Here is a 20,740-nt window from a genome sequence, read left to right as displayed (position 1 = left end):
TGGCATAATCAAAAAATTTCATTAGTTTTTATTGAGATTTCTACATAATGACTAAATAGCCCATCCGACTGATTCTTATGAAAAAAGCTCAGTTGTATGTAGCGCACTAGGACATAGGAAAGAAAAATCAATTGCAGCCACAGGCTCATATGTACAAAATAGGAGCTATAAATCATAAATGTAAAATTTTGTCCCAACTTGTCCAAAGTTGACAGGAGTCATACTTTAGCCCCATTGTTTTAGAATGTTCATCTGGTTGAATTTATATGTCGGGTATCCTATCTCAAAAGAGTGTAACAACAGATGAAAAAAATGCAGCCCCCCCTCGGGCTGCAAGGGCCCTTAAGAGCTGCTCGCAGCTCTAGTTGTTACTATTATTTTAAGTTGTCTTAGATTTTCCAAGACAATTTTGGTCTTGTGGATTCTCGTGTGTAGTCTCAAGCTTCTAAATTTAGAAAATCTTTTACCGCAAACCGAACAGGGAAAAGAATTCCCGGCGGTGTGGATTGTTGCGTGTCGTTTCAGGTTTCCCCTTTCGGAAAATCTTTTCCCACAAACCGAACAAGCAAAAGGTTTCTCACCAGTGTGGGTTCTTGTGTGTCGTTTCAAACACGCCTTTTCAGGAAATCTTCGACCGCAATCTGAGCAGGCAAAAGGTTTCTCACCGGTGTGGGTTCTTGTGTGCGCTGTCAAGCTACTCTTAAAAATAAAACGTTTATCACAGATTAAGCATGGAAAAGGTTTTTCATTGGTGTGGCTTACTGCGTGATATTTTAAGTGGGACTTATGATGAAACCTTCGACCACAGACCGAACAGCCAAAAGGTTTCTTACCAGTGTGGACAGTCATATGGTTTTCCAAACTACTCTTGTAGCCAAACGTTTTGCCACATTGTGAACATTTCCAAGGCTTGCCGTCAGTGTGCCGTGGCGTCGCGCCTTCCAATCCTCGCCGTCGGTCATCATCGTCAGTTTGAGAAGAGTGCGCCGTCTCGTCAGTATGGCTTCTTGCGTGTATCTCCAAGTCTAGCTTTGAAGGTAATTTTTCGCCACAATCCGAGCAAGCAAAACATTGCTTCCCGGCATGCCCGATCATATGTCTTTTAAAAGTAGACTCGTAGCCAAACGTTTTTCCACACTGAGAACAATTCCAACGCTTGCCGTGACCTGTCATCGTACCTCCCAACCGTCCGTCATCGTCATCACTGTCTGATATTGGGGCTAACCAGCCGTCTGCTACTGATCCTCCGCCGAGGTCGTCATCAATTTTGATTTCTGTTGTCATGTGTTGACTAGGGCTGTTTTCATCTTTCTTCTCTTCATGTTGGTAGTTTTCATCTTCGGTCTTCACATGGACACGGGTCACTGGCAATTCCGTGAAGTTTTCCTCCTCTTTAATGTATGGTGACAGTTCCTCTTTTTTGAAGTTACGCTGTTGCAGCTGCTCCTCTTCTTGGCCACCAGGGGGCTCTGTTTCCTCCTCTTTAACACCAGGGAACTCTGGCTCCTGCCGCTCAGCACCGAGATGTTTTTCACTCATGTCTGCGGAACACAAGACACACTAAGTTTGGTAAAGTCTTTCTGTTGTCACTTTTCTCGTGTTTATTTGATGTTTAGGTTTATTACATGACAAGTGTTATGAATTGGCCGTACTTGGTTACAGAAATTTGACCGGCTCAAAGAGAAAATTCAGGTCTTCACATATTCTAATTCTGTACAGGGATGCTCATAGTTTAGCCTCGAAGGAAAGAGGGGCTCACGTTCACCCGACAGATTTTATTTCAATATCATGTTATTTTCAATCATTGAAGCGCCGATTTACAGAATGTGCCTGGCAACGGGCTGAAATAACATCTGTAAGGCGTGTCCATTTGTACCTGTGGGCCGTTTACGTCATCTTAACATCTTAATAACGTCGTATTGAACGTGTCCGCAAAAGACCTACAACATAAACACAGGATTGTATTGTCGGTGAATGGTGAGCACGTGACCTACCTGCAGTGTTGAACACAAATGGAGGCTGCTTTTGCAATCGACCTTCTTGTCGCCTCTTCTTCTCTTGTGCACCACAACGCTCCGCTTCGATCTTTGATTTAATTCTTGCGCACACTTTCACTCGATTTCACCGCACTTTGTGCTAGCACCTAATGTCTGCTGATCCAACAAACGCGTCTGCCTTTTAGCGGCTATCAAGCTACGCTAACTTAAGCGAAGCGATGCAAGGCCGAGAAGCGTCAATCCGTAAAGAGGTGAATTCAACCGCACACGAAAGTGTAAATTCGTGTTGGACTGCGATAAACTAGCGACGGGCAATCGGTGTCAAGGCTCTGGAATTTTCAGGACGAAAAAAAACAGTGAAACGCGTGTGCATTTGCAAGCAATCGAAAGACTGGTGAAAGCTTTAGCCTTGCAAGGTGCTATCTACGGCAAGTCCGCTTAGACATACTTTAGCTAATCGCATTTTGGGCGTTTGGCAAATAGCTTCCCTTGCAGTACAATACGAGGTTCAAATGAGGTCCAAATGATATTATTTTATGTAATTTAAAAAAAAAAACAATAATTTCGATGTCCAAGCACCCCATTTCTGTTCCTTTTTTTACATTTTGATAAATATTTCTTGAGGAAGACTATGATTTTGGAGTTTGGACTGCTTAGGTGGTATCGCATTTATTTTAAGTCAATGTTTCTTTTCGATATGCCTGCAATGGATTTCTAACTCACCTACATGTTTTTTTGCTTTTATACTTAAATGTTTAAGAACAAGTAAATATACAGATCATTTATTGGATCAGTAGTAGGGGCTCAACAAAACTTGTTTTGCCCTCACATGTGGGAAAGGAGAGCCACAGTCGCCGTGTGCTTTCATCATTTTATTTCTGGGGATTTTCAGTAGTAGTTTATGTGCAAAACGCTGTTCTTACATGAAGAAGCTGTAGTGCGAGTTCAGTATTTGTTTCTATAAAGATTACACACAATGAAGATAGTTGTTAAAATAAGTAAAAAGAAAGAGAATCCATCGAGATTTCAATTCAGATTTTTGGGAGGACATGGGTGTTGGAAAAAAGGCATTTGAAGAGCTGTATTTTGTTCAAGAAAAGCATGCCACACAATTCTTTACTACAGACACAAAGAGTAGACAAATCATTTTTCTGGACAACATTGTTTTAAAAATCCTAAATGATATGAAAAGCTTCATTGATCGCAGCGATTCTCGCCAGCACACTTGTGCCTCTTAACTTGATCCATACGTGAGAATTTTTTACCACAAAGCGAGCAGGGGAATGGTTTCTCACCACTGTGAATTCTTGTGTGTTGTATCAAGGTTCTATTCCTGGAAAATTTTTGACCACAAACCAAACAAGGAAAAGGTTTCTGACCAGTGTGGGTTAGTTTGTGTTTTACCAAGTTACTCTTGAGAGAAAAATTTTGGCCACAATCTGCGCAGGCAAACGGTTTCTCGCCAGTGTGGGTTCTTGTGTGTTCCTTCAAGGTTCCATTTCTAGAAAATCTTTGGCCACAAACCAAACAGGGAAAAGGTTTCTCACCAGTATGAGTTACTTTGTGTTTAGCCAAGGAACTCTTTACGGTAAATCTTTGGTCACACTCTGAACAGGCAAAAGGTTTCTCTCCAGTGTGTGTTCTTGTGTGTATTTTTAAGTGTCCTTTGTGAGAGAAGCTACGCCCACATTCTGAGCAAGCAAAAGGTTTCTCACCAGTGTGGGTTCTTGTGTGTAATTTCAAGGAATCCTTCTGAGAAAATCTTTGACCACAGATTGAACAGGAAAAAGGTTTCTCACCACTGTGCATTCTTGCATGTTTTCTCAAATTTCCGTTTTGAGAAAAACTTTGACCACAAATAGAACAGGAAAAGGGTTTCTCTCCGGTGTGAGTTCTTGTATGTACTTTTAATTGTTCCTTTCTAGAAAATCTTTGACAACAAACCAAACAAGCAAAAGATTTCTCGCCAGTGTGAGTTCTTGTGTGGTCCATCAAGCTTGTCTTGACAGAAAAATGTTTACCGCAAATTGAGCAAGAAAAGGGTTTCTCTCGACTGTGGGTACGAATGTGTGCTTTTACATATGCTTTAGTAGAAAACGTTTGACAACAAACTGAGCAGGCAAAAGGTTTCTCACCAGTGTGGCTCCTTGTGTGATTTTTCAATTGATACTTTCTAGAAAATTGCTGACCACAAACCGAACAAGCAAAAGGTTTCTCACCGGTGTGGCTCCTTGTGTGTTTTATCAAGGTGTCCTTACAAGAAAACCTTTTACCACAAATCAAACAGGCAAAAGGTTTTTCACCAGTGTGGCCAAACATATGTCTTTTCAAAAGGGACTTGTAGCCAAACGTTTTCCCACACTGAGAACATTTCCAACTCTTGCTGTCAATGTGACGCGGCATCTCACCTTCCGACTCGTCAGAGTGAGTAGAGGGTGACGTTGTGTCATCACCATCTGATATAGGAGCTAACCAGTCATCTGCTTGTGGTCCTCTACGGTGCTCGCCATAGATTTCGGTTACGTGTTGAATGGGGCTACTGCTGAGAGGCTCCGCCCCCTTCTTCTCTTCATGTTGACTATCTTCCACTTCAGTGTTCACATGGACACCAGTCACTGGCAACTCTGTGAAGTCTTCTTCCTCCTTTTTAATGCATGATGAGCACTGTTCCTCTTTTTTGATGTTGGGGTGTTGTAGCTGCTCCTCCTCTTTGCCACCAGGGGGCTCTTTCTTTTCCTCTTTAACGCCAGGCGATGCTGAGTCCTGCCGCTCCGCACTGAGATATTCTCCACATACATCTACAGAAAACAAGATACACTTGCACAAAGTTTGTCTGTTGTGAATGGTGTTGTGCATTTCCTATTTAAGATTGTCAGATGGGACACATGAGTGAAAAAATAGAGCTGGCAAAAGTACTGATTGTTTATGGATTGTTTTTAATGATTGCTGCAAAGCGGGGCTCACGTCCAGATTTGATATTTATGCCCCTGGTTATTTTGAATTCTTTTCAGAAGCTGCCGAGTAAAAAGATGACATAACATCGGAAGGTTGTGTACATTTGTCCCAGTGAGCTGTTTACATGAGAGCTGAGTCATTTTCTATCATCTTCATAAGGTTATATTAAACGTCTAGCGATGTTCAAAATACACACAGGAAGGTCGTCGAATAGTGATCACGTGACAAACCTGCAGCGTTGAACGCAAGTGGTGGCTGCTTGCAAAGTGCGTCCAGTATTTGGCCATCTTGTCGCTCCTTCTCCTCTTGGGCTCCACAATGCTCCGCTTCGATCTTCACGTTCATTCTTGCGCACAATTTCACCGCACCTTGTGCTCGCACTTTACGTCCGCTTTGTTAACCGCTTGCAAGCAAAGCTAACTTAAGCTAAGCTAAGCAATGCTGAGAAGCTTCAAACGGCACTAACCGCATATGAATATGCAAAATTCGTACCGGAGTGCAAGGAAGTAGCGATCAGTGTCGAGGCTTTGGAACTTTTGATTTGAACTCGGAACGGAAAATGTTGTAAAACGCGTGTGGATTTGTAAACAAGTGAAAGCCCGGCGAAAGCTTTAGCTTTGCATGTTTCTATCTACGGCAAGTCTACTTGGACACACTTTACGTATCGCTTTTATTAGCTGTTTGGCAAATAACTTGCGGTACTTCACTTTAACCCTTTTATTTATTCGAAAATAAGTATGGTTGTTTAAACCTTAAGTCACAAAACTGTTCTATAAATTGCCTTTAGTTTTAAAGCAACTTTCAGACTCTTTAGCTCATTCTTTGTGTGTTGTCTTGCCTGACTATTCACAAAACAATTGTAATACAATATATCTAATTTAGCTAAATATTGGTAAGAATCTCATCAAGATGTTGATGGTGCTCTACATTGACACATGAGTTAACGATAAAGGGCGTGGCCTGTACAGTGCGACAATATCGGTGTTTTCGCAGAATGCTGTTACTGTAGGAACAAGGTTTCTCTTAAGAAACGACACTACTTTTTTCAAATTCAAACATGCGCGAAAAGTCATGAAACTGTGGAAACACACACAAATACACACACATCAGGCCTGGCAACATTACCGCAATTTTATTAGTTTATATTGCGATTTCTAATCATGGTTGAAAATAATGGTTCAATAGCGCTAGCTACCTCAGAATTCTTATGGAAAACCTACGGTTGTATTTCACCTACATATAGGAAAACTCAAGTGAAGCCAGATATGTACAAAATATGATCATGAAATGCGTCATAATTCAGCTGCGCAAGATAGAAAACTTTACATGTATACAAACAGTGATGCAAAATTCTTTTTCATCGTAGACATGGCTAATTGATCAACGTTTTTAGGTCGAATGTATTCTTGTGTGATGTCTCAAGCTTCCATTTTTCGAAAATCTTTTCCCACAAACCGAACAGGCAAAAGGTTTCTCACCAGTGTGGGTTCTTGTGTGTCGTCTCAAGTTTCCATTATCAGAAAATGTTTTACTGCAAATTGAACACGCAAAAGGTTTTTCACCAGTGTGGATTCTTGCGTGGCGTTTCAACTGTGCATTTTGAATAAATCTTTTGCCACAAACTGAACAAGCAACAGGTTTCTCACCGGTGTGGATTCTTGTGTGTCGTGTCAACTGCACATTTTGCGAAAATGTTTTACCGCAAACCAAACAAGCAAAAGGTTTCTCACCAGTGTGGGCTTGTGTGTGTTCTGTCAAGTATTGCTTCTTAAGAAACCTATGACCGCAAAACAAACAGGCAAAAGGTTTCTCCCCAGAGTGGATTCTTGTGTGTTGTTTTAAATTTCCCTTTTCAGAAAACCTTTGACCACATATCGAACAAGCAAAAGGTTTCTCACCAGTGTGGATTCTTATGTGTCGTGTCAATTTTCTCTTTTCAGAAAACCTTTGACTGCATATGGAACAGGCAAAAGGTTTTTCCCCAGTGTGGCCCATCATATGTGCCTTCAAAGAGCTTTTGTAGCCAAAAGTTTTCCCACATTGAGAACATTTCCAACGTTTGCAATGAGTGTGACATGTCTTCACACCTTCCGATTTTTCATCATCGTCATCAGTGTGAGAAGACTGTGACGTTTCGTCGTCACCATCTGACAATGGAGCTAACCAACCTTGAGATCCTCCACCAGTCTCGCCATCAATTCCTGTTGCCATGTGTTGGCTCGAGCTCGGAGGCTTTGCCCCTTTCTTCTCTTCATATTGTTCATCTTCAATCTTCACATGGACAGCAGTCACTGGCAAATCGAGGAAACCTTCCTCCGCTTTCATGCTAGATGGCAGCTGCTCCTCCATTTTGACAGTGGGGTACTGCAGCTGCTCCCCCTCTTCGCCACTAGGAGGCTCTGTTTCCTCCTCTTTAACACCAGTCAAGTCTGGCTCCTGCCGATCAGCAGCAAGATAGCTTTCACTCATCTCTGCGGAGCACAAAACGCACTTGGTTTGGTCAAGTCTTTCTATTGTGACTTTGTGCTATTGTCAATTTTATGTTTAGGTTTTATTAGAGGGGCCACATGAGCGAAAGATGAGCAAATACAGAAATAATTATGGATTGTCCAGACTTTGTTACAGAAATGTGATTGGGTCAATAAAAATTTAGTTATTCATATGTTCTAAATCCGCAGTTGCTTCCGATTAAAACTATATGGAACACATGGGATTTAGCTCAAAAATTGACAACATAACAGCAATTTTGAAATACGTAAAAGCTTCGCCTTTAGACGATAATGAAAAGTCAGTTAGGTTCGATCTAACTGTAAGGTTCTTTTTATTTATTTTTTTTTATTTCCTAGCGGATTCTGTTGCAAACACTTACACCAACATTAGATGAAACGCTGGACCGAAATCACGCCCATTTCTGGCGAATGTAATTTTAGTAAATACGCTCATAGCGTTCCGTTGGTCACATCGTATCACGATTGTCAACACAAACCTGCTCGGCGTAACAGAACGCGAGGCTGCATCCGAAGCTTGTCCAACATTTCACCTTCTTGTCGCTCCTTCTCCTCTTGGGTTTCACAAAACTTCTCTCCGAACTTCACTTTGGCTCTTGCGCACATTTTCACTCGATTTTTTACGACAATTTACGCACGAACTGGCGTTAGTTGGGCAAGTAGACGCGCCTGCGTTGTTAGCGGCTAACAAGCTAAGCTAACCAAGGCCGATGGGTTTGTGGAAATCACGAAGGTGTGAAAAAATGTTGGACATCGTTAAGGACGGTTCGGCGCCAAATTTTGATGCTTCGGTATTTCAGTTATAATTTCAGGGGAATTAAAAGAAACGCGTGGGGATTTGTGAAAAGGACAGATAGCAAAAAATGTGTAGCTTCGCAACGTGCAATTTACGGCAATTGCACTAAGACAAACTTTGTCATTTTCCTCTTGCTTTTTTGTGGGTGGTTGGCATATTATTGTTGGTGCATTACTGCCACCTTGTGAACTGGAGTATGGGTCCGGCAAATTGTTTTGTGCAACCACCTCTAACTCTAATATTTAACAGTAAATTAAAACTCACAGAAATGTTTGTGTGAACTCTGCTTGGTTTTGAAAGCAACCTTCTACCTCTTCAGCTCATAATTACTTTCTTGTTCTACAAACTGTACTTGAAGTATATTTTCTAACGTCTTGAAGCTCACATTTACAACAGCAACCAGGAAATAATAATTTCATGTTAGAAAACATGTATGTTGACATTTAAAATGCATTGGTGATACTAATATTGTTATTATATTCATTCAATGTTCCTTTTGGTGTGGTTGTTGAAATGGATTTTTACCTCACCTTCACATGTGATATAATTTTTCCCAAATGGGAAAGGAGAGCCACAGTGACCATGTGCTTTCAGCAATTTATTTCTGAAGTGGGTTTTTTTTCATACCAAATACTTTTCTTCCGTTAAGTAGTGTGAATTGATATTTTGGTTTCCAAAAACACTACACGTGCTGAAGACAGCTGTTAAATTAGGTGATATGAAAATCTTTTCGCCCTTTTAGGTCTACTGCTATTTTCATAAGACCAGGTAAGCCCAGGTAAACGTTTACATCACACATTAAATACTAGAATTTCCATCATAATTCAAGCATATACTAAAGAAGTAACAATTAGATAGATCATCCATTCATTTAGCTGAACACATGAAAGATGGGACTTTTCCGTGGCATCTTTTTACATAAATGCAAAAAATAATATGATATTAAGCTTCACTGGTGACTGCTATTCCCACTAGCACACTTGTGCAACTTAGCTTGAGCCTTACATGAGAATTTTTCACCGCAAAGCGAACAGGGGACGGGTTTCTCGCCATGGTGAGTTTGGGTGTGTCGTCCCAAGTTTCCCTTCTGAGAAAATCTTTTACCACAACCCGAACAAGCAAAAGGTTTCTCACCGCTGTGGATTCTTGCATGCTGTACCAGGGTTTGCTTTCTAGGAAATCTCTGACCACAAATGGAACAGGCAAACGGTTTCCCATCAGTGTGGGTTAATTTGTGTTTTACCAAGGAACTCTTTAGGGAAAATCTTTGGCCACAGTCTGAGCAGGCAAAAGGTCTCTCACCGGTGTGCCTTTTTGTGTGTTCTCTCAAATGTCCCTTCTGAAAAAATCTTTGACCACAAACTGAGCAGGAAAAAGGTTTCTCACCAGTGTGCCTTTGTGTGTGTTGTTTCAAAGGCCCATACTGAGAAAATCTTTGACCGCAAATAGTACAGGCAAATGGTTTCTCACCAGTGTGGATTCTTATGTGGTCAATCAAGCTTGCCTTAACAGAAAACTTTTTATCACACACTGAGCAAGCAAACGGTTTCTCACCACTGTGGATTCTTGTGTGTACTTTTAAGTTTGACAATCGAGTAAATGCTTGACCACAATCCGAACAGACGTAAGGTTTCTCACCACTGTGCGTCCTTAAGTGTTCTTTTACGTGTTTCTTACGGGAAAATCTTTGACCACAAACCGAGCAGGCAAACGGTTTCTCACCGCTGTGTATCCTTGTGTGTTCTTTGACATATTTCCTACTCGAAAATGTTTGACCACAAACCAAACAGGCAAATGTTTTGCCATTATTGTGGTCAATCATATGTCTTTTCAAACTGGACTTGTAGACAAAGGTTTTCTCACACTGAGAGCAATTCCAACGTTTGCCGACAGCGTGACGTGTCGTCGCGCTTTCCGATTGTTCGTCATCAGTGTGAGCAGAGTGTGACGTTGTGTCGTCACCGTCTGACATTGGAGCTAACCAGCCGTCTGCTTGTGATCCTCCACCGTGCTCGCCATCGCTTCCTGCTGTCATGTGTTGACTAGAGCTTGGGAGCGCCGCCCATTTCTCCTCTTCAAGTTGATCTTCTTCATCTTCAGTCTTTACATGGACACGAGCCACTGGCATCTCTGTGAAATCTTCCTCCTTTTTCATACATGGTGGCAGCTGGTTTTCTTTTATAATGTTGGGGCGCTGCAGCTGTTCCTCTTCTTTGTCACTAGGGGGCTCAGACTCCTCCTCCTTAATGCTTGGCCACTCTGGCTCCTGCCGCTCAGCACCGAGATATTCCTCACTCACATCTAAAAGACAAATATGGGATGAACTATAAATCATAATTCTAACAGAAACGCAGTTTGAGGCCAGGCTCTTTAGCTTATTTGTTGACAGCCTTTACCAGGTAGCTTTTAGCTGGCTAGTTGGATAAATCACATCAGCAACGACGCGCCTTGTCTACTAGTTCTGTACTTTCAGACATATTGATGTTTTCTATACTATTTTTTTTATTTATATTTTTCATATTAATAGTATTGTGATATATTTTGAGACAACTTGATCCGGTTGACTGATTTGAAATGTTAAAATTGCCATTTTAACCTTTCTGCTGAGGTGAGATGAAAATAGGCTATTTGAGGATAAATCTCAAAATCAATGTTTTTGTTTATGAGATCTGAATTTGTAGTGATCTTAAGTTCTCATTCATGCTAAACTTTATCCTGCAAGAGCGGGTTAAATATTGTTCGAAGACATTGCAGTGTTGTTGAGGATGATGAGGACTTTATTGACAAGTCAGTATTAATATGAGAATTAGTTGCTGTTCTACGGTTAGTTGTAAAAGAGAATGTATAACAACATGTACAACAATTTTTCCTTTAATTTCGCAGAATTTTAAAGGAAAATGTGTCCATTTGTAATCGAAAGCTTCTTAAACAATCTGTCAAACATGCCCAGGTATTGTCTGTAAAAAAAAAAACAAAAAACAATATGGACGAAAAGTAGTAACAAAACAATTGACAAACCTGACGTGTTGCATTCAACAGGAAATTGCTTGCAAAGCATGTCCGACAGTTGACCTTCTTGTCGGTCCTTCTCCTCTTGTGCTCCACAAAGATCCTGTTCGAACTTCACTTTCATTTTTGCGCACACTTTCCCTCGATGTTCGCCGCGCTTTACGCTCGCACTTGACGTCTTCAGGGCCAGCGTCGCTAAAAAACGCGTCCGCTTTGTTAGAAAGCTAAGCTAAACTAAGCTAAACTAGGCCGAGAAAATTTGACGAGCGCTGAGAGAACTTGAACTGCACACAAAGATGTCAAATTCGCGTTGGAGCGCGACAAAGTCGCGATCGGATAAGTCAAGACCAGTTAGCTCATGTGGACTCGTAAAATAGGAAAGACATCTACGTAGATTACAAGTCCCTCTATTCGAGAAGATGAAATCAACCCGGACACAGAAATGTAATTTATTCTGGGCATTACGGTAACGAGCCAAAGACGAGCCCTGCGAGTCACTTTCAAAATAAAACGTTTCCACTTGTCTTCTAAGAACGTGAAGGTGGCCTGACTGCAGGGGGTTCGGGAAATAATTTGGGTGTTTTGGAACTGATTCGGTTTATCATTAAACAGTTACAGATTCGTGCCTTGTTCTGGTTAGTTTTTTTTTTATTTATTTATTTTGGCGCCTCCTTTCTAAAATGGGTTCCTGAGTCCAAAAATATCGAGAACCCCTGGCCGAGTGGAAAACCTGTTCTCACGGCCGGATGGATAAAATCACGGTATGTATTCATACAACTTTAAAACAACAACTTCAGATTTATTATTCATTTTAACACTGTCCAAAATAGAACAAGCACAACAACATTAATCGTAAAACATTATTGTGACTATTAATTATAAAACATTTCTTTTTTTTAATTAATTGAAAGTACAGTACTCTCGCGGACCAGATAAAACCAGAACCAGCTCGCGGGCCATAGGTTTGACAACCCTGGTATCGGTATTGAAGCACTTGACCAGTTCTGGAGGACATTAGCTGACACCAGCAGATGATGTCCTATTTATGCGTCATCTATGTGTTGAAGCTCAATGTACGTGCATTACGGAGCATTCTTCCTTAAAAATCTATTTTATAGGACGCACACAATATTTTGGCCTTCGTTTTTAGGAAAAATAAGTGTGTCTTATATTTGGGGAATTACAATAATTTGTAAAAATGGTCTGACATGAAGCTTCATTAATCACTGCTGTTCTGTAAAGGTTTCTCCTCAGTGTGAATTTACGTGTGTCATTTCAAGTTGCATTTTGAGAAAATCTTTGACCACAAACCAATCAAGCAAAAGGTTTCTCACCAGCGTGGCTTCTTATGTGTTTTTTCAAAGATGACTTTTGAGAAAATCTTCTAAGACATACTGAACAGGAAAATGGTTTCTCACCAGTGTGTGTTTTTGTGTGTCTTTTCAAATGTCCGCTTTGGGAAAATCTTAGACTACATATTGAGCAGGCAAAAGGTTTCTCCCCAGTGTGGGTTCTTCTGTGATAACCCAAAGTTTGCTTTGTTAAAAACCTTTGGCCACAAACCTGACACACAAAAGGTTTCTCATAAGTGTGAGTTTGTGTGTGTCGTCTCAAGTTTTCATTCCATGAAAATCTTTGACCACAGACCGAACAGGCAAATGGTTTCTCACTACTGTGGATTTTTATGTGTACGTTTATGTACTTCTTACGTGCAAATTTTTTACCGCAAATTAAACAGGCGAAAGGTTTCTCACCACTGTGGGTTGTGGCATGCATTTGTAAGGATTGCTTCCTGGAGAATTTTTTACCACAAACCGAACAGGCAAAAGGTTTCTCTCCTGTGTGGCCCATCATATGCATTTTCAAAGAGGACTTTCTCACATACGTGTTCCCACACTGAGAACATTTCCATCGCTTGCCGTCAGTGTGAGCTATCATCTCATCTTCCAACATTTCATCATCGTTATCAGTGTGAGAAGTGTGGGACATTGTGTCGTCACCGTCTGACGCTGGGGCGAACCGGCCGACTGTCTCTGACCCTCCATTGTGCTCGCCATCAATTTCTGTTGTCATTTGGTGACTGGAACGATCTTCTTCATCTTCAGTCTTCACATGTGTACCAGTCACCGGATATTCTGTGGAATCTTCCTCCTTTTTAAGGCATGGTGAAAACTGTTCCTCTGTTTTGATGGTAAGGTACTGCAGCGGCCCCTCCTCTTTGCCACCAGGGGGCGCGAGCTGCTCATTTTTAATGCCAGCAAATGCCGGCTCCTGTTCTGCTCGGAGATAGTCTTCATTCTCATCTACGGAACACAAGACACACTTGGTTTCCACAAGTCTTCCCATTGTGACTTTTCTGTTTTGTGGTTTATGAGTCAATTGGAGATGAGAATCACACTTCTAGTGTCATTATCTCTCTTTTTTGGCGTTAACGGAGCCTTCGAATTTTTGCACACTTCTACTCACATTAGGTTCCTTGTGATGGAGCGAGTTATTAGCACCATTGTTTCTGTTTGTTGTAATATGTATTAAGTTTTGAATAATGAATAAAAAAGGGGAGGATTGTGGAAAAGTAGTAACGAAGCACGTGACATACCTGCTATCAAAGGCTGCTTGCAAAGCCTGTACAGAAGTTGACCTTCTTGTCGCTCCTTCTCTTCTTCTCCTCCACAAAACTCTTCTTCGATCTCCATTTTCATACTCGCGCACGATTTCACCAGCCTTTGCTCTCGCAATTGATGTCTGCTGAGCCCCAAAACGCGTCTGCTTTGTTAGCGGCTAGCAAGCTAAGCTAAACTAAGCAAGGCCATAAACGTTCGACGAGAGCTGAAAAGAGCGTAACTGCACACGAAGATGTAAAATTTGTGTTGGACTGCAATAAAGTACCGATGGAAGAAGCCAAGATGAATTATTTTGTTGTGTCAATTCGTAAAAAGGAGAAAATATATAACAGCCTCTACCGGGAGGACAAATAAACCCAGTCACGTCAACATTCATTAATACTGTGCATTACGGTAACGGGCCACAGACGAGCGCCGCATGTTCACTTTCAAAATAAAAGCTTCCCAATATGGACGTGAACGTGTGGGGTCGCAAATGATTATAACAATTGAGCAGTCTTCGAAATGCAAAAGTATAACGAGCTCTAATTTTATCCGGCCCATGTGAAGGTTAAATCTGGACCATCAGATTATTATTTAATGAAGTGTTTAATATAAATAAAGAAATAATAATAATAGCACCATTAATTCTGTTCAATTCTTTGCAGTTCACTGGACTTCTTACAAAGACGTTGTACAGCCTCAGATTTTGATGGCATAGGCTTTTCCCTCTGGTTTCATTTATTTTGTTGTTGACCTTCAACATAAGAATGGGTAAAGAAACAAAGCCACTGTGATAGAACATGAGTATTTAAGCCTATATGAATACAACTCTTTCTTCACTGACCACATCGTTTTGTATAGAAAAAAGTGCCTTTCACTCACCACACATGAGGCACATTTGTGCAGCTACAGTAAGATCACCATTTCAAGTTCTCCGGAACATCTTAGGCAAAAGGCATTTGAAGAGCTTTTATTCGGGAGAGCATACAGGTAAATTTTCTCGAAAGTCAATTTCAATCAATGATTCAAGCATACATTATACAGAAAACAAGTACATATTCTACAGCAAAAGTGGCGTGAAGAAAAATCACATGTTTTCCGTACAATCATTTTACATCCATCCATAAAGCTTCATGAATCACTGCTAATCTTTTCAGCACACTTGTGGTTCTTGGCCTTATCCTTGCGCGAGAAATTCTGACCACAAAGCAAACAGGGAAAAGGTTTCTCACCAGTGTGGATTCTTGTGTGTTGCACCAAAGTTCCATTTCTAGAAAATCTTTGACCACAAACCAAACAGGGAAAAGGTTTCTCACCAGTGTGGGTAACTTTGTGTTTTACCAAAGAACTCTTCAGAGAAAATCTTTGGCCACAATCTGAGCAGGCAAACGGTTTCTCACCAGTGTGGATTCTTGTGTGTATTTTTAAGTGGCCCTTGTGAGAGAAACTCCGGCCACATTCTAAGCAAGCAAAAGGTTTCTCGCCAGTGTGGGTTCTTGTGTGCAATTTTAAATTCCCCTTCTGAGAAAAACTCTGACCACAAACTGAACAGGAGAAAGGTTTCTCACCAGTGTGCGTCCTTGTGTGTTGTCTCAAGGTTCCTTTTTGAGAAAATCTTTGATCACAAATAGAGCAAGCAAATGGTTTCTCACCAGTGTGGGTTCTTTCGTGTCTTATTAGTGGTTCTTTCTGAAAGAAACGTTGGCCACAGTCCGAGCAAGCAAAAGGTTTCTCACCGGTGTGCGTTCTTGTGTGATGTCTCAAGGTTGCCTTAATAGAAAATCTCTGACCACAAATTAAACAGGCAAAAGGTTTTTCACCAGTGTGTGTTCTTGTGTGTTCTATCAAGCTTCTTTTATCAGAAAGTCTTTGACTACAAAAAGAACAAGAAAAAGGTTTGTCACCACTATGTGTTCTTCCGTGTACTTTTAAGTATGCCTTGCGAGAAAATGTTTGACCACAAACCGAGCAGGCGAAAGGTTTCTCGCCACTGTGTGTTCTTGCGTGTACGTTTACGTACGCCTTATGTGAAAATGTTTTACCGCAAACTGAACAGGCAAAAGGTCTCTCACCACTGTGCATTCTTGTGTGTACTTTTACATATGCCTTACTTGAAAATCTTTGACCACAAACTGAGCAGGCAAATGGTTTCTCATTGGTGTGAGTTCTTGAGTGCAGTTTTAAGTTTCCTTTCTGAGAAAATCTTTGACCGCAAACCGAACAGGCGAACGGTTTGTCACCTTTGTGACCAATCATATGTCTTTTCAAACAGGACTTGTAGCCAAAGGTTTTTCCACACTGAGAACATTTCCAACGTTTGTTGTCAGTGTGACTTGACATCTCACCTTCTGACTGTTCATCATCAGTGTGAGAAGAGTGTGACGTTGTGTCGTCACAATCTGACATTGGTGCTAACCATCCATCTTCCTGTGAATGTCCACAGTGCTTACTATTGATTTCTGGTTTCATCTGGTGACTGAAGATCTCAGGGTTAGATGTTAGGCACTCCTCAAACTGCCCTTCATCTTCAATCTTCACATGGACATCTGTCAGAGGAACGTCTGTGAAATCTCCCTCTTCTTTCATGCATGGCGGAAGCTGCTCCTCTTTTTTGATGGTGGAGCGCTGCAGCTGCTCCTCATCGTTGCCGCCAGGGGACTCTAACTCCGGTTTAACATCAGGCCACTTTGGCTCCTGCTGTTTGAGACCAAGATATTCTTCACTCATGTCTGTGGGACATAAGACACACTTGGTGAGGATGAGTTGGTCCATTGTGGCTTTGCTGTTGTGTAGTTCATATTTAAGGTCATGGGATGAACCAGAGAATAGCAGAAGTGGAAGTGGGGAAAGTTTACACGAGATTCATTTTTTGTGTGATTTTCTATTCTTGTTTTACATTATATTTTGAATACCAATATGTCATTAAGCTTCCTGACTCTTTCAAGACAATTTCAGAGAAAATGAAGCGAATTTCTACATTGAAACGAAAAAAAAAACGCCATTCATTTTACAGTTTTTCTAATTTGTAATTTCCAATTCTACAGTATTTTTTCTCATTTCCGTATTTTCCAAAATTCAATGTCCAAAAGAGAGAGAGAGACCAAAAGTGCAGCGTGTCAAACCTCCGGTGTTGAACTCAAATTGAGCTTGCAGTTGTCCTTCTTGTCGTCCGTTCTCCTCTTGGAGTCCAGAGAACCCCTCTTCGTACTCGACTTTAATTCTTGCGCACATTTCGACACGCCGTTGATGTCTTCTGAGGTAATGTGTCGAGAACAACGCGTCTGATTTAATGGCGGCTAGCAAGCTACGCTAAGCTAAACAAGGCCAAGAAGCTTCGACGAGCGTTGAGACGTACGTGTAAAAAATTGTAATCGATCACAAAATCAGTAGCGAGGAACGCTCGGGTTGCAGGTGTGATTATTTTCATTGAATTCAAAACGAATAATATAGTGAAACGCTATAGCTTATTCGGAACAAGCGAAGCCTAATTAGAGACGCCTCAACATGCAATCTACGGCAAGACAACTAGGACGAACTTAACTTTCACCAACACGAAAATAAACGGTCAACGGAATTTATGTAATATTTAATTCTTAAATATGCAGGATGACCGTATATCGACAGCGGTTGTTGTGTTTCATGAATAGTTGTCGCAAAATTGACTTTTTGTTTGCTTTGAATAGAACAAAATGGATGCTTGTACTCCAAGCTTTGGAAATGTTTTCAGTACCGACTTCAAATGCTGGTTTACTGCTAGGAAGATTAACCATAAATAAAAGCAAAAGAAAAAATACTGCAAAACATAATTTTGACATTCATTTACATGCCAACAGCAAAACTCAGTTTACAAAAAGGTCAGTAGGCATTTTTCTTCGTCTAATTGGTCAATTTCATCTTCCGTCTTCACATCTACACCAGTCCCTCGCAACTCTTCTTCTTTCATGCAAGGTGGAAGCTGCTCCTCTTTTTTTTAATGATGGATTACTGTAGCTCATTCCAGTATGGTCATTTTTGTAAAGGTTTTTGGGTTTCATGAAGACATGGCAAAGTGAATTCACATGCACAAAGGTTGAGAACTACGCTGTCTCCATTTCAGTTTGCTTGATATTTTTGGACATACACATCATGGCGAGAAAAGTTTGAAGAGCTGGACTTTATTCATAAATCACATTGAGGCAAAAATCAAATAACGTAATTGCCATGTAGATTCATTTATCATTTAAAACTTCTGTAACCATGTTTGAAATTTTGATATGCTCACATTATGTCAATGAAAGGGCTGGATACATTACTACTGTAGCTTCTATTCTATGTGTCTTAAAATTCGGTGCGCCTTATATGTGAAAGTCCTTTTAAAAAAGGTCGTTCATTGGAGGTGCGCCTTATAATCCAGTGTGGTTTATAGTGCGGAAAATACGGTAAATTCATTTTTAGTTTTAGCGCAAGTGCTAGATCTCAACCCTTGTCTACACCGGTTTTCAAAGAAAGTTCTTGGAATGCAAACCAGAAAAATACCTTAAATGTAGATGGCATACAAGGATTTACATGATACAAGAATGTACATTGTTTACATTCTCTTTCATTGTCATAATTTTCAAGATACATACAAAACACACCGCAAGCACACAAATCACTCAATACTTCAGTGGTGGCGAACAAAGCTAGAATGCACAAAATGCTTTCCTTTAACTAATGCTAAAATGAGATGATATAAACCTTTGCTGATCACTGCTATTCCCACCAGAAAACTTGTGAGTTAGCAAGCAAAAGGTTTCTCACCAGTGTGGGTTCATGTATTGTTTCCTAAGCTCCCCTTTTCAAAGAAAATTTTGAACAGGCAAAAAGTCTTCCGCCAGTGGTCTTGGTCCTCGATGATAAACATAAATTAAACAGACGCTTTAAACATAAACTGAACGGGCAAAATGTTTCTCACCAGCGTGGATTCTTGTGTGTTGTTTCAGGTTTCCATTATCAGAAAATTTTTGACCACAAACAGAACAGGAAAAAGGTTTCTCACCAGTGTGGGTTTGTGTGTGTCGTGTCAATACTTGCCTGCGACAAAATCTTTGACCACAAACGACACAGACGAAAGGTTTCTCACCAGTGTGGGTTCTTGTGTGTTCGATCAAGTTACTCTTATTCGAAAATCTTTGACCACAAACCAAACAAGGAAAAGGTTTCTCACCAGTGTGGATTCGTGTGTGTTGTCTCAAGGTGTCCTTTCTAGAAAATCTTTGACCGCAAACCAAACAGGCAAAAGGTTTCTCACCGGCATGGTTTCTTGTGTGGTGAATCAAGTTTCCCTTTCGAGAAAATCTTTGATTACATATTGAACAGGCAAAAGGTTTCTCACCAGTATGGGCTCTCGCGTGTGTAGCTAAGTTTTGCTTCACAGAGAATTTTTTGCCACAAACTGAACAGGCATAGGGTCTCTCTCCAGTGTGGCCGATCATATGTCTTTTCAAATAGCTCTTGAAGTCAAACGTTTTTTCACACTGAGAACATTTCCAACGTTTGGTGTCAGAGTGACATGTCACCTCGCCTTCCGACTGTTCATCATCTTCATCGGTGTGAGATTGTGACGCTGTGTCGTCACCATCTGACATTGGCGCTAACCAGCCGTCGGCTTGTGATCCTCCACCGTGCTCGCCATCAATTTCTCTGGTCATGTGGTGATTGGAGCTGCTGCTCGGGGGCCCCGCCCCTTTCTTCTCTTCAAATTGACCTTCTTCTTCTTCACTCTTCACAAGGACACCAGTGACTGGCAACTCTGTGAAATCTTCCTCCTCTTTCAAAAATGGGAGCATCTGTGTATGTTTTATGATGTTGGGCCGTGTAAGCTGTTCCTCCTCTTTGCCACTAGGGGGCTTCGCCTCCTCTTCTTTAATGCCATGCAACGCTGTCTCCTGCCACTCAGCACTGAGATATTGTTGACTTACATCTACAAAACACATGACAAAATTGACAGTCTGTTTTCAGTCTTTCCCTTCCGGCAACACACCTGATTCAAATGATCTGCGCCATTATCCAAAATCCTGAGGAGTAAATCATTTCTTTATTCTCTCAGCTTGCTTTGTAGGCAAGACATTACATTAAGGCTGCTAATTAAAGCGACGCATATGTCTGACATTTAGACATATTTGGGAATTGGAAGCTCTATTTTCCCTCACTGAATAAACGCACTTAAATTAGATGTTGGTTCTATGGGAAACAAAACATATCGGAGGCTAAGAACACATCTCAACACAAGTGCCAAAAATTCTGTGCGGCAGTTTTATGGGAAAGGGGCGAAGTGATTTACTGTTATTAGGGGAATCCATCAGATGCACATATTAGGGAAATCCATCAGATGCATACCGAGATATGATCCTGCTCAAAATTAATTCGGAAATACTGTTGAAACGTATTGACGAAGCACGTGACAAACCTGCTCGGCGTAACGCAACTTGAGGCTGCTTGCAAAGCTTGACAAGTAGTCGCTTCTTCTCCACTTGGGCTCCACGAAAGTCCTCTTCGATCTCCCCTTCCATTCTTGCGAAATTTTTCCTCCCGCTCTTTATTTTACTGAGCCTGTGTGTCAAAATAAATAAATAAAACGCGTCTGCTTTGTTAGCGGCTAATAAGCTAAGCTAAGATAACCGCCAAGAGGCCGAGAAGTTTCGGCGAGCATTGAGACGACGTCAAACGGACGCGAAATAAAAATAAAACTGACTCCAATAAAGCAGCGATGGACTTTCAATGTCGATGTTTCGAAATTTTCAGTTTGGTTCAGGGCGAATACATTCACGAAACGCTTAAGGGCTCGTAAAAAGGAAAGCCTGTAAAAGTAGCTCTGCAATGTGTAATCTACGGTAAGTCCACTAAGACAAACTT

General features: G+C 41.0%; 5 protein-coding genes across 6 annotated transcripts; all 5 read right to left on the bottom strand.

The window, feature by feature from the left end:
* Nucleotides 1–3: 3 nt before the first annotated feature.
* Nucleotides 4–2,421, bottom strand: LOC148412115 (uncharacterized). Its single transcript, XM_088434594.1, has 2 exons — nucleotides 1,995–2,421; nucleotides 4–1,541 (listed from the first exon to the last, which is right to left on the bottom strand). Exon 2 carries the CDS (start codon nucleotides 1,537–1,539, stop codon nucleotides 343–345), a length of 1,197 nt encoding a protein of 398 aa, XP_088290720.1. The 5' UTR covers nucleotides 1,540–1,541; nucleotides 1,995–2,421; the 3' UTR covers nucleotides 4–342.
* A 446-nt stretch (nucleotides 2,422–2,867) lies between these two features.
* LOC148412114 (uncharacterized) lies at nucleotides 2,868–8,359 on the bottom strand. 2 transcript variants are annotated; one of them, XM_088434515.1, is made up of 3 exons: nucleotides 7,939–8,359; nucleotides 7,121–7,423; nucleotides 2,868–4,795 (listed from the first exon to the last, which is right to left on the bottom strand). In XM_088434515.1, exons 1-3 carry the CDS (start codon nucleotides 8,063–8,065, stop codon nucleotides 3,192–3,194), a joined length of 2,034 nt encoding a protein of 677 aa, XP_088290641.1. In that variant the 5' UTR covers nucleotides 8,066–8,359; the 3' UTR covers nucleotides 2,868–3,191. The 2 variants fall into 2 exon arrangements, with proteins under 2 accessions (XP_088290641.1, XP_088290642.1); XM_088434516.1 differs by lacking the exon at nucleotides 2,868–4,795 and adding an exon at nucleotides 6,589–6,729.
* A 517-nt stretch (nucleotides 8,360–8,876) lies between these two features.
* Nucleotides 8,877–11,810, bottom strand: LOC148412113 (uncharacterized). Its single transcript, XM_088434566.1, has 2 exons — nucleotides 11,274–11,810; nucleotides 8,877–10,556 (listed from the first exon to the last, which is right to left on the bottom strand). The coding sequence occupies exons 1-2, from the start codon at nucleotides 11,386–11,388 to the stop codon at nucleotides 9,205–9,207; spliced, it is 1,467 nt and encodes a 488-aa protein (XP_088290692.1). The 5' UTR covers nucleotides 11,389–11,810; the 3' UTR covers nucleotides 8,877–9,204.
* Nucleotides 11,811–12,038: 228 nt separating this feature from the next.
* LOC148412112 (uncharacterized) lies at nucleotides 12,039–14,247 on the bottom strand. The gene is made up of 2 exons (XM_088434606.1): nucleotides 13,861–14,247; nucleotides 12,039–13,567 (listed from the first exon to the last, which is right to left on the bottom strand). Exons 1-2 carry the CDS (start codon nucleotides 13,961–13,963, stop codon nucleotides 12,579–12,581), a joined length of 1,092 nt encoding a protein of 363 aa, XP_088290732.1. The 5' UTR covers nucleotides 13,964–14,247; the 3' UTR covers nucleotides 12,039–12,578.
* Nucleotides 14,248–14,821: 574 nt separating this feature from the next.
* On the bottom strand, nucleotides 14,822–20,706 carry LOC148412111 (uncharacterized). The gene is made up of 4 exons (XM_088435500.1): nucleotides 20,295–20,706; nucleotides 18,778–19,808; nucleotides 16,990–17,176; nucleotides 14,822–16,596 (listed from the first exon to the last, which is right to left on the bottom strand). The coding sequence occupies exons 1-4, from the start codon at nucleotides 20,395–20,397 to the stop codon at nucleotides 14,999–15,001; spliced, it is 2,919 nt and encodes a 972-aa protein (XP_088291626.1). The 5' UTR covers nucleotides 20,398–20,706; the 3' UTR covers nucleotides 14,822–14,998.
* Between the last annotated feature and the right edge of the window lie 34 nt (nucleotides 20,707–20,740).

This window comes from Hippichthys cyanospilos, chromosome 15, assembly GCF_059441005.1.
Source record: "Hippichthys cyanospilos isolate Australia breed blue-spotted pipefish chromosome 15, RoL_Hcya_1.0, whole genome shotgun sequence".
In the NCBI taxonomy this organism is placed as follows: Eukaryota; Metazoa; Chordata; class Actinopteri; order Syngnathiformes; family Syngnathidae; genus Hippichthys; species Hippichthys cyanospilos.
This window is presented reverse-complemented; position numbering and strand designations above follow the sequence as displayed.